Source organism: Silene latifolia, chromosome 2 (genome assembly GCF_048544455.1).
Source record: "Silene latifolia isolate original U9 population chromosome 2, ASM4854445v1, whole genome shotgun sequence".
NCBI lineage: Eukaryota > Viridiplantae > Streptophyta > Magnoliopsida > Caryophyllales > Caryophyllaceae > Silene > Silene latifolia.
Genome location: NC_133527.1, coordinates 1694743 through 1711972, shown reverse-complemented (window position 1 = coordinate 1711972; position 17230 = coordinate 1694743). Strand labels below are relative to the sequence as shown.

At 43.2% G+C, this 17230-nt stretch overlaps 2 protein-coding genes across 2 annotated transcripts; one reads left to right on the top strand and one right to left on the bottom strand.

Annotated features, from left to right (window-relative positions):
- The first annotated feature begins 428 nt into the window (after window positions 1-428).
- LOC141641990 (uncharacterized) lies at window positions 429-2527 on the top strand. The gene has a single exon (XM_074450643.1). It carries the CDS (start codon window positions 709-711, stop codon window positions 2269-2271), a length of 1563 nt encoding a protein of 520 aa, XP_074306744.1. The 5' UTR covers window positions 429-708; the 3' UTR covers window positions 2272-2527.
- A 1694-nt stretch (window positions 2528-4221) lies between these two features.
- On the bottom strand, window positions 4222-6270 carry LOC141641991 (mitochondrial fission 1 protein A-like). The gene is made up of 5 exons (XM_074450644.1): window positions 6074-6270; window positions 5425-5566; window positions 4956-5080; window positions 4665-4728; window positions 4222-4558 (listed from the first exon to the last, which is right to left on the bottom strand). Exons 1-5 carry the CDS (start codon window positions 6164-6166, stop codon window positions 4473-4475), a joined length of 510 nt encoding a protein of 169 aa, XP_074306745.1. The 5' UTR covers window positions 6167-6270; the 3' UTR covers window positions 4222-4472.
- Between the last annotated feature and the right edge of the window lie 10960 nt (window positions 6271-17230).

Sequence of the window (17230 nt, the reverse complement as noted above, 5' to 3'; positions counted from 1 at the left end):
CGCGCTAATGTAGTGGTGAGTCTCTTATAAATTAGGTCTGACTCGTATTCTTTTTTCCAATGTAGGACTTCAGTTGCTACCTCCAACAATCCATCCTACACCGCCGTTATCACCCAACGAGACTCGTCATCTGATCACCACATTATCAGGAAGACTTTTGAAACAAGGCATCCACAAATCTACAATCGCGAGGACACACCGAAGGCGCTCATCCACATTAGCAAAGGCGGTCCACTATCTTTTAGGCTCCATCACACACTGGAACTAGACACCCAGTCAAACCGTCGCTTTGATACACTTGTTGAAACTGCTAACTCCATAATTCCACCACATTAAAATAATATTGTCCGCCTTGGGTTTTTACCGCACACATTTGTTTTCGGGACCATATTAAATTCCCACGCCAAAATTTCAAAAACTCCAAAGAAAACACACCATAATTACCCTTAGATTCTGTCTAATCAAAAGTTTCCGTTGAAATCAAGCATACAAAACCCCAACTTACACAAATTAATTTCACCTCTCCATAATCACATTTCCTTCACACTTGACATTCATTACTTCATTAAATTCCCCTCTCACTTTCACCATCTTCATCCTCTCGTTCTTCACCCATTCACAAAGTTCCACCATTTTCAATCCAAAAACATAAAAAAGATCAAAACTTTGCATAAAAAATCCCAACTTTTTTACAGTTTTGAAATTTCAATGGGGTGTTCAGCATCACGATTAGATACCCTAATTGCAAAAGCCATTGAAGATCCTTTATCAACAACAATGGTGCCAAAGACTCGATCTTTATCATCTGCATTAGTTCATCATCCTGCTACTAAAAAGGGTGATACTCATCATCTTGTATGTTTAACTTCTACTACTTATGGTTCTCTTCTTAATGTTGATAATATTAGTAATAATAATAGCAATAATAGTAATAATAATGAGTGTTCTTTAGTTGAAGATGATGATTGTTTAGATAAAGCATCACCTGATTCTGTGATTAATGCTTGGGAATTAATGGAAGGGTTAGAAGATGAAGAAATTGAAGTTAAAGTTCATAAATTTGATTATGGTAATGATTTCATGCCAAAGAATTTATCTTTATGTGATTTTAATGATGCCCATGAATTGCCCGTTTCGAAATTTGGGTTAAATTTGGTTGATTCTGGTAGTGATTTTGATGATTCCCATAAATTTCCGGCTTCGAAATCAGGCAAGAATTTTGTTGATTCTGATGGTGAGTTTAAGGCCCAGTCTTCAAATTTATGTGATTTTAATGGTGAAGAAAAAGTCCCATCTTCGAAATTCGGCATGGGTTTGGTTGGTTGTGGAGAGGATTATATGGTGAAGAGATCAGATGGATGTAGTTTTGAAGATGCCCAAAAATCGCCTTCTTCGAAATTGGGGTTAAACTTGGTTGATTGTAGTAGTGATTTTAAGTTCATGTCTTCAAATTCATGTTATTTTAAAGATGAACAGAAAACACCTCCTTACAGTTTGGGTTTCCATTTGTCTGATTCTTCCATGAAATTGAATGATTCATATGTTTTTGTTGAAATACCGAGTGAAATAGTTGAGGAGAATATGGGTTTTGCACTGAGTCCTAGTACTAAGCCTCTATGGGAACATTTATCAGAGGAGTCTCTTCTTGCTAAGATGGACCCTTATGTGAGCAATGCTTATGAAAGTGCATTGTCACCTGAAAAATTGCGGTATGATGTCGAATCTAGAAATGGGAGTTCTACAACAGGTTCTAGCCCATGGAATTTTAAGAGTAGCTATATGTATTCGAACTCTCCAATGAGGTCGAAATTTCTGCCTAGTGATGATAAAATTGTGTTGTACTTCACTACTTTGAGGGGAATTAGAAAAACCTATGAAGATTGTTCCACTGTTCGAGCAATACTTGGGGGTTTTCGAGTGGTGGTAGACGAGAGGGATATCTCGATGGATTCAAGTTATAGGCAGGAATTACAAAGTAAACTTGTCGGAAAGGCTATGAGCTTGCCACAACTATTTATCAGAGGGAAGCATATAGGGGGTGCTGATGATGTCAAGTTACTGCATGAAACTGGGGAATTGGAGAGTATTCTAGAAGGTTGTCCGACAAAGGATAACGAGTCCGTATGTGAGAGTTGTGGTGATGCGAGGTTTGTTCCTTGTTCGAACTGTTATGGCAGCCGGAAGGTATATCATGAAGAGGAGGGACGGACAAGGAAATGCCCCAAATGCAATGAGAATGGATTACTTCGCTGCCCGGCTTGTTGCTCGTGAATGGTGATGCATCATCGAAATTCAGTAACAATTTCTTCCTATATCCGAATGCTAAGGTCTTAATTACATTATCTGTTCTTACCTACCTGCCATCTCTTTTGTACTATTAGAATTAGATGCATAAATTATATGGTTCATTAACTCTTTGAACTAATGAATGAACTTATAAAACTTGCATTTCTTTGTTAGTATCTGATTAGTAAAAGCCTGTAAAAAAACGTTTACCGGATTTAGTAAAATTATGAGCATCTTATATTAGAATCAAAATCTTTGGTAAATCCCGGTATCTCATATGAGTAGCTGTATTTCTGAACGTTTACCAAAGTCGCGTACTGGTTTTCTAATTTCGTGGTAGATGTGAGATTAACATTATTAATATGCCTAATTTTCTCAGATTAGCATTAAATATATTAATGCTGTGATGTTTACTGCATGATTTGGCTGTCCCATTTGATGTATAAGCATACCATCATGTAACCATCAGTCCTATCTGCTAGGGTGTTTTTTTTCCTCTGAATTAACTCTCAACAATAATTTCGAGAAGTCGACTTTTTTGCCAGCTTTGTCTTTACATTTTTGCATTATTTTGCGTTTTATTTCTCCCATTCGTTTTTCCCCATTCCCCTTCGGTTATTTAGGGATGTGATATTGCCACGGTCATCTGTAATCTACCACAAGAGTTCATGCATAAGTTTTATTAGGATTAATGACGCGCTAACATATTTTTGATGGAATAAGCTGAACCGTTCTTTTGGGATTGTTGTCGTTATCTTAACATTTTTACCGAGTTGTTCTTGTGAAATTTGATCATTATTATCTAGGTGAGCATATATGAGTTCCTACCCTTTGGTGCATGCCTGCATGACAGCACAGCCCTTTCCATAGACAGCGAGGTTTAAAGCCATGGTTTTGACTGATGAACCATTAATTTTGGCTTATGGCTGGTTAGCCGAAAGCCTTATAGGAGTATTAAGAAGGCGAGTCATGAATAGTTTAAAGTACGCCTTCTATCGTCTAAATCACCTGAGTGCAATCCTGCATAAGTTTGAAAGGCTAGCAATCCTTCGTCCTCCTCCTCCTATGTTACTCCAAGTTTCTAACACGGTTGCAAGTGTCGAACAAGATGCGGTAGTTTGGAAGGGAAACAGAGTTGCTCCATCTGCATCATCCTTGATGTGATATCATGTGCATGGGGTAGTTGGTAGTTGAGATTGTCTTGTCATATTTAGAATGTGATGGAGATACATGAGTTAGCTAGTGTGATTTAGCTTTAATTAGCCTCACTTGTGATCTTGAATGCACATGTTTGACAAGTCGTGGGTCTCAAAGGACACTAAATGATAGGGGTATAATCTTTAATACTCTCTCCGTCCCCGTCAATTATTGTCCTATTCTATTTTGAGATGTCTCAGTCAATTGTTGTCCTTTCTATTTTAGGATTGCATTTGATGAGCAATTTGATCCTTCACACTCAATTTGGTCCACTTGTCAACTTATAATTGCCCCCATCCTCTTTCCTTGGTTTTTGTGCCAAAACCAAAGGACAACAATTGACCAGGACGGAGGAAGTATGGTCTCAACTCTCTAAGGTAATCTGTCAATTCCATTCCAAACCTAAAAAAAGGTTAGGGCATGTGGCCTCGTATGCCTTGACTTGAGTAGGGAACTAACAGCCAGTACAGTTGCAGTTGCATCTTTTATTTTTATTTTTATATTTTCTCATCCGAAATCACCCGATCCACCTGAATCACTTGCGGATGACGGATCGGTTGGATTCGGGTGGAGGGTTAATCGGGTGACGGGTGAGTCCGGTGGAGTCGGGTGGGGCTCCACCCTATCGGAAACCGACCTGTTGACATCCCTATATCTCCAACCAAAATCAATTCATCATATATGCACACTTACAACACAACGAGCACTGTGAGCACTGAGCAGCACCATTACAAAACCTGGTTAGTAATTTCAACGAGTATATAAATGTTTATTGTATGTAATATATGTAGCCAACAAAAACTTACTGTTGCCAAACAGCATTACAGGATAGATGACCAATTTACATCAAGTCACCTATGCGACAATGACCGCAAAGCTAATATAGCAATCAATTGCCTCGACAAACAAATATGATAGATGACCAATTCCGCTAAAATCTACTAGTCAAAACATTTAAGTTGTATTATATGACAAAAATGATGCTTCATTCAGTTATTACGAGCCACAGCTGCAGCGATTCCTCCAACTAAAAGTCCCAATGCAGTAGCTGTAATGCCGATTCCAATGACGCCATCTGCATTCAGGAATTTGAGTTTTAGACAGCAGCCTCCTAGCAGTTAGTATGATAAAATGTTTTTGGAGTTTTGAAACGACATAATTGACGTTTATATATTTCTTACCTTTGGCAATGCGATCTTCCACATTTTTCTTCAGGGTTAGAGCTTGTCGCCAGTCTGGTGCAATCTAAGAAAAGCAACCCAGAAAAAAGTTTTGTAAGATTACATGATTTTGCAAAGTTTTAGTGTTGCACCGTTATTAAACCATTGATATTCGATTTATGAAAGCCCTCGGAGTAGAAATCAAAGGATTTACTGCATCCGAAACTGAGAACCACAGATCACGAGATATAATCGGGATATGGTGAAACAACACTTTTGTATCATACATAGATCACAGAGTCAGGAATCTACCTCCAGACATTGTTCTACCAGTAGCCTACTCCTTGCGTAATCACCGCTCCTAAAATATCCCACAGCAAGCAGATAAATCTTCTCTCTTCTTTGCACAGAGCTACTTGTAGTATTGGCAAGTGATACTGTCTTATAAAAACATAGTAAATAAATGTCACAACTGACAATGTTTATGGATGAACCAAAAGCTTTGCGGGATGGGCATGTCAATGTATGCAGTTTTACCCATGTGGTAACTCGACAATGTTTATGGATGAACCAAAATGAATGTGTGTCGAATGTTGCATGCGATAACTGCTACATCACAAACGAGTAAATGACCAATGAAAGGAAGATTGAACATAAGCTGATAAGCAAATGTCTGTCTATCAGCATTTTACTTATTTCTCTTAGATGGAAAGTGGCAGCAATAGTTCCGTATAAAAAATGAAAATTGCGTCAAGAAATGCAGCAAAGACAATTGACGTACCTTCAACCATAGCTATCCCGCGCTGCACATCCTGGTTACGCTTAGAATGGACGAGGGCCCATGATAGTCTTGTGAGACAGTCACCTTTTTCTTCTTCTGAAACATCATTTGCAGCTGCAGCAGCCACCTCTTCTTCAATGCTCTGCCAAGTTTCAATAATTTCACAGATTTTCTAAGCTATTTTTACTTTCCTCTTTCGATCAGCTAGAAGAGAGCTTGGATTTCCCAGCACCAAGGAAAAACACGTACATATACAATGCCACATACAGCAAGATTCGATAATTCATCAAATTCGACTGATGTTTTTCTTAATTGTGCACCGCGTTTAAGTTAAAAAGTCCGCATAAAAATCAATGCCATGACCTTATTGATTAATGATTATCTCCATTAATTTGGTCCGTATACTATTATTCCACAATTCAAACGAAATTCGGCATTATATCAGCTAAGCAACATTCATCAGCCTCAAATACTGGCATTAAAACCAAACACTGTTATGCACATATATCCAATTCACAATCATCGTGACCGCGAAATTATCAAAAATGAAAATCAACAAATTGTTAAGCGAAACGACAACATAGAGCTTGGAAGAATGCGGGAAAGTAAGGAAAATTTAAATATAGAGAGGGTGAGATAGAAAGCATACGGCGATGACACTGGGCTCGCACCAAGGGATTTGATCGCCGCCAGCGAAGAAATTGCCGATCGTGTCGAAGAATTGGCCTATCTTAGCTTCCATTATTTGTGCCCTAATTTAAAGAAAATTGGGAAATTGTTGGTGATGAACTATTACGATTTCAAAGGTAGAAGAAATGGGAGGGAGCTCGTTGGTTTATATAGGTTTTGGTGGTTTGGACTAATTGCATATATTTACAAATTTGGTATCTTCCATATTTGGTATTAAGTTAGGCATTCAAGACCAAATTATGCACAATCCAATGTAATTAATGCATATATTTACAAATTCTTTCCATATTTAGTTCCTTAAATACAACCCAATGGGTTGTATATATCAAAACCCTTCTTTATATTACGGGGTATTTTTTTTAGTAAGGGGATCCATCTCGTCTTCTCGACGAGATTTAAACTCGGGTCATAAGTAGTTGAGTATCATCTCCCATTATTTTGTCGGTTGAACTAATTAATATCTGTGTTTTTAGTACTCCCTATATCTTGGTGAATAGTTTACACTTATTTTATTTTACATGTTTTTATTTTGTGAAGGAAAATAAAGCAAATGTAAACTATTGACTGGAAGAGAGGAATCGGAGTATCATTTAATGAATATAGATGTGTTCCGGGTGTAATTACGGAGCAGTGTTGTTACCACGTGAGCTAACTGAATGATGACTTTGCTTGACTCTTCCTTTCGGCCTCTCCTGAAACAATGAACAAACTGAGGGCTCGGCTTGGCACCGAGCGTACTCACTCCGACGCTCAAGTCAGTAAACTTAAAGGGATTAAGTTGTGTGTAACTTGGCAAAGTATGTTGTAGAGATATAAATGAGTTTATACCAGATTATGAGTGGTTTAGGTTATATTTCAGATCCTTTTCTCGTTGAGAGAAGTGGAGTATTTATAGACTTTCACCTTTTGTCACGTAGTGGCCAAGTGGCCAAGTGGCTAGCAGGTGGAAAGACCGTTCTACCCTCGGCCGATGGACCCATGGCAGGCCGGCCGAGGGGTCTTGGATATGAGTACGCGGATATGTATCCCGGCTGGCTAGTTGTCCTAGCCGGGACCCAAGTGACAGGTCGATGGGCCGCATCGGCTAGGCTGTCCAATACGTCGACTTGCTGTCTTTTATCTTTGACCTTACTCAAGATGTTGACTCGGTCAGCGGGTGCAGAATATGCCCCATCAATTTGCCCCCAGCGTAGTCTATGCCGTGGTATGGGCTCCGATGTGTGTTGAGCGTATATTCTGCGCATGTTGAATTGTTCCGTCGGCTTCTTCTTCCTCGGTTTGGTTCTGCTTAGGCCGTATCATATCCCCCCTCCACATGGATGTGTAATGGACATCAGATGTGGAAAAGAAAATAGTGCTGGCTGAGACCGAGGTTGTGAGTGCCGTGTGCTTTTGATTGCCCCCAGCCGGTGCTGCCAAGCTTGGTTGAGTCAGCGGGCCGTTTTGGCAAGTAGATACCAAGGAGCGCGTTTGAAGAAGATACGTCGATTGGCATTCTGTCAAGGAGCGTGTTGAAGAAGCTTTGTAACTGTTTGTCGATTGACATTCCCTTGCTGCATGCTTGACACGTGGCTCGGCGTTGATTGGTTGACGCTTCATGGGCTTTGCCCTGATTGGTCCGTTTCACGGGCTTTGCTCTATAAATAGAGCAGTTAGCCAGGGATTTTGGTTACCAAAATTTCATTTTCTCAAAAAATTTCTTCGTTCTAGCCTTCTCTTTCGCAGAGTTCCTTTTTTTCTTTCTAATTTCTCGAAGCGTTACTCGGTGTAACATTTTCTTCCAAGGTAATCAAACAAATTCTTCGACCCTTTTTTCTTGTCAATTTTTTGTTGTCATGTCTTCTGCTGATGCCGGACCTAGCAACCCTGCGCCAGGGGGCTCCCCGTCGCGTCTTGATGAAGAGGAGGCGCTGGCCGCCATCCCGATAAGGTCCGGGGGCCCTAGGTCTCCTTCTCCTGAGATTGACGATCAGTATTTGGAGGATTTCTCGGATGATGATGATGATGTTGACGATGATGGTGATGATGTTGAAAGGACTCATCCTAATGAGGGGAGGCCGCATCTCTTGGACCACGGCGACGCCTGTAAGATCGGCCCTGATCGTGCTTGGACCAACAAGTTTGCCAGTTGTTCTGGTTCTGAATTTTTCGAACATCATTTCTCCTTTGGCAGGGAGTATAGGATTGTTATTCCTGAGGAAGGTTAGGCGGTCTGCTGCCCTCCCAAGGGCTGTATCGGCGTATACATCAGACACCTGGAGTATGGGCTCCGGTTTCCTCTGAATGAATACGTCATGGCCATAATTAAAGCCATGAACGTCGCCGTGGCCCAACTACATCCGTTGGCCATTAGGACCATAGTTGGGTTTGTGTGGCTCTGTCTTTTCAAGGGGGAGGCCCCAACGGTTAACTTATTCCGCCGGCTTCATCACCTTCGGCCGTCAGCCCCCGGTCGCGTTGGGTGGTACAGCGTGCAGACGGAGCCGGGTTACGTCTCCGTATCCAAACTTACATCTTGTAAGGACTGGAAGGCGCGGTGGGTGTACGTTGAGGTTCCGAAGGATTATCCACTGCCCCGGTCCTTCCAGCATCGCGTCAATTTGCGGTGTGAGAGTCGGGGGGAGCGTGATAAATATGTCTGCCGGAGTAAGCTGAAGATGGATGCCTCTATGGTCCATCTCAGTGAGGACGATAAACGGGCAATGAAGCTGTTTGAGGCAGAGAAGAATGGGATGCCGAAGGGATGGATGCCCCCGACGCAGATCATTCTTCAGGATGAGCCGCTCTGCCATGTCGGCCTCATACCGGCCCTCGAACAGGGTGAGTGGGGTCGGCGTGAGGCCCATCTCTGCTTTTAATGTTTCTGTTTTTGAACTTTGATTTATTTCTTCTACTTAACTCTTGCTTCGTTTCCTTTGCAGACCGTTTTGGCCCGGATTTGTCTGAGGATATCCTGAAGAGAATGGGACTTGCCAAGGACAAGAAAGTTGTTGATATGCATCCTAAGGCTCAGACCCGTGATCGCAGACCGGCGCCAAATGACCTCATGGATCAGCAGTTGAAGGCCCTAGATGTCACAGCGGCCCAGGCGAAGGTTGCTGGTAACGTGCCGCGCCGGACGCGAAAAACGTCTTCGGCGGCGACGGCGTCGACTTCAGTTCAACCTCCAATCCCTGCAGTCCAAAAGGAGACGGTGGTGGTCGTCGATATTACTGATGAGGAGGCCACCGTTGCAGAGGAATCTCCTCTTTTTCGTAAGAGGAAAGAGACTGCTTCTGCCGCTGCCGCTGCTACTGCTGCCGAGGCCGGCAAAGAAATGGGGTCAGCCGACCCTCTGTCTAAGAGGCCCAGGACTGGTACGGATCTAACATGTGGCTCAGACTTAGCTGGTTCATTAGGCATTCCTGATGATAGGCTCTCTGACGTGTCAATGACTGTTGACATGGACGCTCTGTTTAAATTTTTTTGTAGATCAACCGCCGCCGTCGATCAGTCCTACTGAACGGCTTATTGAGAAGCGACCTGCGCAGGCGGGTGATAAAGATGCCGCCGTCGTCTCCGCCTCCCCGAAGCCTTCCCCCGCCCAGATTAGGAAGATGCTGGCGAAGTGGGCTGACGTGGCCGGTGCTCATATTATGGAGCAAGAAAGGGTCATGGTCGAAGCTGCCCCACAACTTGAGCGGCTCAAGCTTGAGCTCGCTGCTGCGAAGGAGGAAGCTGAGAGGGCCAAGGTCGATGCTGAAAAGGCGGTCCTTGCTGAGCAAAAACTTAGGGAGGACGCTGAAAAGGCGGTCCTCGCTGAGAGAGCTAAGGTTGAGGCCGCGGATGCTGGTGCCGCTAAGCTGCTGGAGGAGCGTGACAATCTCCAGGCTGCCGTCGACTTCACTGCCAAGAAGAGGGAGGAATGGAAGTCCCTGTATGTGGCCCAGTCGAAGTCACACAGGAACACAAAGGCAATCCTCGACCAGAGGGAGGAGGACATCGAGACGCTTCAAAGCGTCGTCCTCCCTAAAATGTGCGCCCAATACCGGGACCTGGCCGAAGAAGCTGCCAGGGAAGTGATCGGGGAGCTCTTTCCTGAAGGCTCCTTCCCGTGGCAAAAATTTGACGAGCTGTTTGATGATAAGCTCGATGCTAAGGCGAAGGCTGCGGAGGAGAAGGCTGCGGAGGAGGCCAAGGTGAAGAAGGAGAAAGAGGAGGGCGCGGAGAAGGCGGCCCATGCCGAAGAGGTGAAGGCGGCTAGGGAGGAAGCCGAGAGGTCAAAGGCGGCTGAGGCTGAAGCTGCCAAGTCGGCTTCTGGGTCGCCCACTGAAGACGATGCTGCTGATGTCGCCGGTGGCGAGCAGCAACAGGCATAGGGAGACGGGCGGTCGTTACCAGATTCACCTAAGCATCTCGGATAGCCACTGTTCGGGGCCAATTATTAAGCCTTTCCTCCCTGCCATCTTTTGGCACTTCATGTCTTATGTCTGTACCCTTTTGCTGTTCCTTCTTTTGTAAACCTTGGTAGGTAGAGTTTGGGCTACCCCTTGTGGGGACGGCCGTCGTCTTCTTTCTTGCACTACCTGTAAACATTTTAATAAGAGTTTGTTTGTTTTGCCTCCGGCTTGGCCGAGGTCTTTATCTCATTTTTATCTGAGTTGTCTTCTTGCGTTATTAGTTGAGACTTTCGGCTTGGCCGAGGCAATTAGAATGCGTATCTCAACTGTACTTAACGTCTTTTTTAAACATGTTGGCATGTTGGTCGCTTCCTCCTACGCGCACGGTCTTAGCCGAGGCGGTCAGATTTGCCATCCCAACCACCGTTGTGAACATGTTACGTATCAGCCGTTGTGTCCCCGTCATTCTTCGGGGTAACGACCGAGGTGTTCGTATCTGTAGACGTGTTGATCGCTTCCTCTTTCGCTCTCGGTCTGGCCGAGGCGTCCGATTTGCGTTTCAACAGTGCTTATACGTTCCTAAGCAAGCTGGTCGTTGTGGCGAGTAACAACTTGCTGTTGGCAAGTCGTGTTTCCTAATAAGGATGGACTGCACGGTTTTGTGCATGTTGGCATGTTGGTCGCTTCCTCTTACGCGCACGGTCTTAGCCGAGGCGGTCAGATTTGATATCCCAACCACCGTTGTGAACATGTCTGTTTTGACTGCCCGGCTTAATTTGCGGCGTCTACTCTGGCATGACTATGGAGGGGACGAGTATTTTGATGGAAAACTTGGATCACTTTTTATAAGGAATAATCATGCGTTGGGGTGCCCACAATGGTTTTGGACACCTCCACCGCCATACAAAGTATTTCCTTAGAAACTCCGTGTTCCAATGGTACCCTCCATGTCTCTTGTGCTCCCCCCTGGTCCGAGATGTTCATTAGAGTCAGGGGCCGGATGGGCGTTACTGGATTACTCCCATCCGTTGAAAAACGGATTTTCTATCCGTCCCGTCGGAGCTTTGCCTGGGTCTCCAGCTACATACTTGCTGAGGCTCCCCTTTCGGATTAGCTCCTCGATGACGTTCTTCAGATGCCGACAGTCGCCGGTCTTATGGCCGGGCTGGCCGTGGTAATCGCAAAATTGGCTTGTGTCGCCTTCCGCTTTTGTCCTGGGGGGTCTTGCCCACTTCTGCCCTTCATTTTTGCTCAGGGCGAAGACCTCGGCCGCTGATTTAACCAGGGGGGTGAGATCGTTTGTACCGCCTCGCGGTGTATGGTCCCGAACTCCCCGCGCCCGCCGAGTTCTCGCTTTCTATTATCTTTCTCGGCCGTGACCTATTATTGTCACGACGTCCTTCATCTCTCGTTATCTCGCGATGCTCCTCTCGGGTGGCCGGCTTACGTGTCCTACCCAGGTCTTATGGTAATCTTCCACCTTTACGGTTTGGTCGGCCATCCTTCTGGCGGAGTCCAGGTTGAGATCCACGCACTTGATCAGCTCATTTTTGAGCTCGCCTTTCGGGAGGCCCTTCCTCAGTGCGAAGGCCGCTAGTTCGGTGTTCAGCTCACGGATCTGCTGAGATTTTGCGTCGAACCTCTTCACATAGCTTCGTAGAGACTCGTCCTCCCCCTGTCGGATAGTGAGGAGATCCGAGGTCTCCACGGCCCTCCTCTTGTTGCAGGCGTACTGGGCTACGAAGTTATCCCTTAGGTCGGCGTAGCAGTATACCGAACCATTAGGCAGCCCCTTGTACCAACTCTGGGCCATCTCATGCAGGGTTGTCGGGAAGACTCGGCACCATACCTCATCAGGCTGCTCCCACACCGACATGTAAGACTCGAAAGCCTCGGCATGGTCGGTGGGGTCGCTATCCCCTTTGTATGATATGGCCGGCAACTTCAGTTTAGTTGGCACCGGGACGTCGAGGACATAGGCGCTGAGGGGCTGTCTGACCACGTGTCGAATGACACGTGGCGACCGGCTCCTCACAGCCCTAGTCCGGCTCCTCTCCCCGTGGCGGGAAGGGCTTCTTGCTCCCCGACTTTGGAAAGTCGGGCTTCTCTCTTCAGTTCTTCGGGGGTGGCCTCGATGGTGCCACGGCGACACTGTCCTCCCGCGTATGTTGGAAGGACTTTGGTCGGACACTGACAACACGGGCACCGCTGGCGTTTTAGTACGCCCAACCTCTTGCAACGCTCCGGCTAGGTTGTTCGGAGTCACCTTGGGGACCTTTGGGTGCGCTGCTGTAACCGTCGTTACGACGGGCGTTAGCGGCGTGCTATCCATCAGGTCCAGGAATAGCTTCAGTTTCGCTGCATCGACCACATGTCCCAGGACAGTGACTTGGCCGGCAAGCAGCGGTGTTTCTGGGAGTATCGGCATCCCGTACGCCGGTTGAATTACTCGGCCGGTGGGGGACTGCCCGATCCCCGCATTAGGGACTGCATCGTCTTGGTAGAATTCGGTTTCGTCACTCACAATCATTTCTGGCTGTTTTGACATCTTCGTAGCTTTTTGGGTGGGTTTTGTTTTGTGTTTTTAAGGGATTTGACTAACTTTTAGTATCTCCCCCACAGACGGCGCCAATTGTTCCGGGTGTAATTACGGAGCAGTGTTGTTACCACGTGAGCTAACTGAATGATGACTTTGCTTGACTTTTCCTTTCGGCCTCTCCTGAAACAATGAACAAACTGAGGGCTCGGCTTGGCACCGAGCGTACTCACTCTGACGCTCAAGTCAGTAAACTTAAAGGGATTAAGTTGTGTGTAACTTGGCAAAGTATGTTGTAGAGAGATAAATGAGTTTATACCAGATTATGAGTGGTTTAGGTTATATTTCAGATCCTTTTCTCGTTGAGAGAAGTGGAGTATTTATAGACTTTCACCTTTTGTCACGTAGTGGCCAAGTGGCCAAATGGCTAGCAGGTGGAAAGACCGTTCTACCCTCGGCCGATGGACCCATGGCAGGCCGGCCGAGGGGTCTTGGATATGAGTACGCGGATATGTATCCCGGCTGGCTAGTTGTCCTAGCCGGGACCCAAGTGACAGGCCGATGGGCCGCATCGGCTAGGCTGTCCAATACGTTGACTTGCTGTCTTTTATCTTTGACCTTACTCAAGATGTTGACTCGGTCAGCGGGTGCAGAATATGCCCCATCAAGATGTACTTGCAAATTACAAAATGTAACTATCTTAACGATAATATCACACCAATGTCTTGAGATATATGATACGTTATCATATAACATTGATTCGGATTGAAAATTGCATCGAGAACTATAGCAAATGAGTGAAATACTCTTAAGAGCTAAAGTTTATCAAAGTAATACTCCATCCATTTTTCTGTTTTCTGCCCATTTCATTAAAATACTCGACAATGTTGTCAATAATCAAACTATATATTTAATCTCTTTTAAGGTAATGAAACTTCAAGTTTTTTCAACATATTCAAGAACTTAAAGAATTTCTTCTCCTCGTTCATTACTTTAACTTTATTAGAAAAAGGGAGTAAAGGGATATAAGCCTTGTTAGAAGATGAGGCTTGCTCGTTCAGTTTCCCTTTTAAGGTAATGAAACTTCAACGGTGTCAATATTCTAACTCTTTGGTTTCCTTGTCTTTTTCCTTCTTGTCAACTTTCTCCATTACAATTTCTTCTTAACACAAAGTGTTCATCACCCTTAGGTTAATCGTTCACTTTCCCTTTCTTGAAGGCCAGGTTTCACCCCTACTTGCTGATGAAGGAGGTGGACTCTCAATCCCTCCCCTCATCGCATCTCTCTTCCTCTTTGGATATGGTCGTAGTCCTTATATGAGTCTTCCAACTCTTTTTCACTCCTTAAGACGATCACATGAGCTTGTTGATGATGTGGAGGTCCATCCTTAAGGTACTGGAAGAGAATGTGGCTCTTTTGGGGGATTAAAAGTCCATTGATTGGCCATATAAGAGTCAAACGTCCTTTGGTGAGCTTGGAAATTGGTGAGATCGGATCTAAGAGTTGTTCCACTTCTTTGGACCGCCTTATTCTCCATGTTTTTCAAGATTTTCTCAATGGAAGAGTTTCGGTTTGGTGGTTCAATGAAGGGAGGAGGTTGATTTTGGTGTTATTGAACTTGGTAGTTTTGTTGAGGTTGGAAATTTTGGTTGCTTGGTGGATTCTGATTGTTGTTTCTTTGGTCCCTTTGATGGGATGAGACATAAGATTGGTTGCCTTGTTGTGAAAATCTTCAAAAATCAGAACTTTGGCCTTGATTTTGGTTGTATGACCTTGAATGATCGGGCTTGGTAGGTAGGTATTATGGAGCTTGGTATTTCGGGTTCAAAGGTTGGCCCTCATACGAAAGTCTTGGATCTTGGTTTGGGAAAGCACGATAGAAGGTTTCTTGGCGTTAGTAAGAGTATCTTGGTTGTAGGCCTTGTAAATCATAACACTCTTGTGGGTATAGATCATCTTGTCGAAAAGATGGGCACATGTCATATGTAAGGCCAACACCACCACAAGTGTCACAAAATGGTTGTTGAGGGTAGTTCCTTGGTGGAGACTTTGGTTCTTGGACATAGTAAATCCTAAAATGACTTGGCCTCTCCTCTTGGACTTGGTTAACTTACCCTTGCTTCTTGTCCAAACCCAAGCTATCAAACTTCTTAGACAATTCATCTAACTTGAGTTTTTATTTGTCTCCATGTCTAGCCTAGAAGGCCCTTCTCCTTTGTGGTCACCTTCTGTTCCTCCATAACTAGTTCTCCATTTCGGAAATATTTTGAATCATCTCCGTGATCTCTGCGTTGTTCATTTTGTCAAAATTTTCACTGGAAGCCACCACTATCATGTCCCTAAACCTTTGCTTGAAAGTTTTCAGTGGTCATCCATTTGGGAATGCCATGATGTGGACAAGAAGTAGGTCTCTAAATCGCTCCAAAGTTTCACTTAAGGTTTCAAGATCCTTTTGCTTGGAAGTTTGAATTTCATGCAGATGGTGGTGCCACTAAGTATGGTGAACAGATGGTGGTGTAATGAGGGTGGATGGGTGGTTGATTACCTTTGTTGATTAGCTTTTGTTGCTCCAATGGTGAAAAGGAAATATTTCAATGGCGGAAAATCAGGAAAAAAAATTAGGAGTTAAAAGCAGGTTAATCTAAGAAGGAAATTGTGAGTTTAAAGTTCCATGTCATCATCTAATCACCGCCATGTATTTTAGTATTGCCAAATACGCAGCTATGTCAGCATTTAACGGACCAACTTGACGGAATTTGACGAAACAAAAACTTAGGGCTACGCTTTGTCGTTTTAACAAAAGTTAGGGGTACCACTGATATTTTAAAAAGAGGGGGTATCATGTAGAAAATGAAAAAACAGAAGGGTATTATATAAAAAAAACCCTTCAATTTGTATACTTTATTTTTTTATCTTATGAATTAAGAACAAATAATAAAGTATATTGATTAAACTAGATGAAAATCGAGAAAATAATAAAGATACGTAAACAATGAACACACGCGATTTTTAACGTGGGTCGGCTCAATTGAAAAGCCTGCGTCCACCCCTTTTTATTAATTATTTATTATGAGCGCCTAATCGGTCTAGCATACAATAAATAACTAAGCCTCACGACTAGCCCTAATCGTGTTATTGAGAGATGTTAAGCTCTTGGTGGAAAGGGATGTTAAGCCCTCGTGGTGTAGGATGCATGTTAAGTGTTAACCCTACGGTGTGGTGAGATGTTAAGCTTGTGTGAAGAAGGATGTTAAAGCCTTTGGTGTGAGAGATGTAAAGCTCTCGGTGCGTAAGATGTTAAGCTCAGAAGTTTTCAATTCTAAAATACAATCGACTCTAAAAATTAAATACAATTCAATTGTCTAGAGAGGATTGATTAAAACTATACACTTTTGAAAATAGAACTTTAACATGAAAAGCATACGTTTTAAAGACACGACTTTCGAAAATATTTTGCAATAAAAAATGTTAAGAACACGAGTAAATATGCAGCACTTTTGCAAAAATTAGATTTAATCAATTGGAAAGTCTTTTCTAATCATAAAATGTCTAGTTGTATATAAAGAGAAACACAATTAGGGCAAAACACTCTAGATCTCTTGACCTAGGGTTTACACGCCTTAAAGGAGCCTTGCTACACACTCCACAATTAGGTTTTCGATCCTAAAATAATAAAAGATAATCTTTTTTAAATATTTCGGCCAAAAAAAGGAAAAAAAGATAATAATTGTTTGATATTTTATGAAAGTAGAGATATCAAACATATTTTGGCTATAAATAAGATAAAAAAAAACAATATATTTTTTAAGTTTTGTAAGGATATAAATATCTCAAAAGATAAAGAATCATAATTGAGAAAGGAAACTAACTATTCCATCTCTTAATAAAAGATATCCTATATTAGGTAAAACAAGATAATAAGAAATCGTTTCCTAAAACATGTACAAGCTAGATTTTCAAATCTAATTAAAATTTGAATTTATAAAACAAGATATTATAGTTTTTGAATATATATTTCCGAAAAAGCTACGGTTACACTCGGTGTATATAATCTTCTATACACTACGAGTGAAGTAATGACATGTGGCAATAGTGAGATATAAAATAGAATATCTTCTTACATGAATTTTATTATATATGGAATGTAAAAATTTGAAGATAAATTTTAACATTTAAATATTTTATCTTTTAATATCATCG

Excerpts from the sequence above, each read along its gene's own strand:
- LOC141641991 (XM_074450644.1), bottom strand. The coding sequence starts at position 6,166 with ATGGAAGCTAAGATAGGCCAATTCTTCGACACGATCGGCAATTTCTTC. Across the intron at positions 5,081-5,424 it reads CGGGATAGCTATGGTTGAAG|TATCACTTGCCAATACTACA; the intron begins GTACGTCAATTG and ends TTTATAAGACAG. Across the intron at positions 4,559-4,664 it reads GGAAGATCGCATTGCCAAAG|ATGGCGTCATTGGAATCGGC; the intron begins GTAAGAAATATA and ends TCCTGAATGCAG.
- LOC141641990 (XM_074450643.1), top strand. The coding sequence starts at position 709 with ATGGGGTGTTCAGCATCACGATTAGATACCCTAATTGCAAAAGCCATT.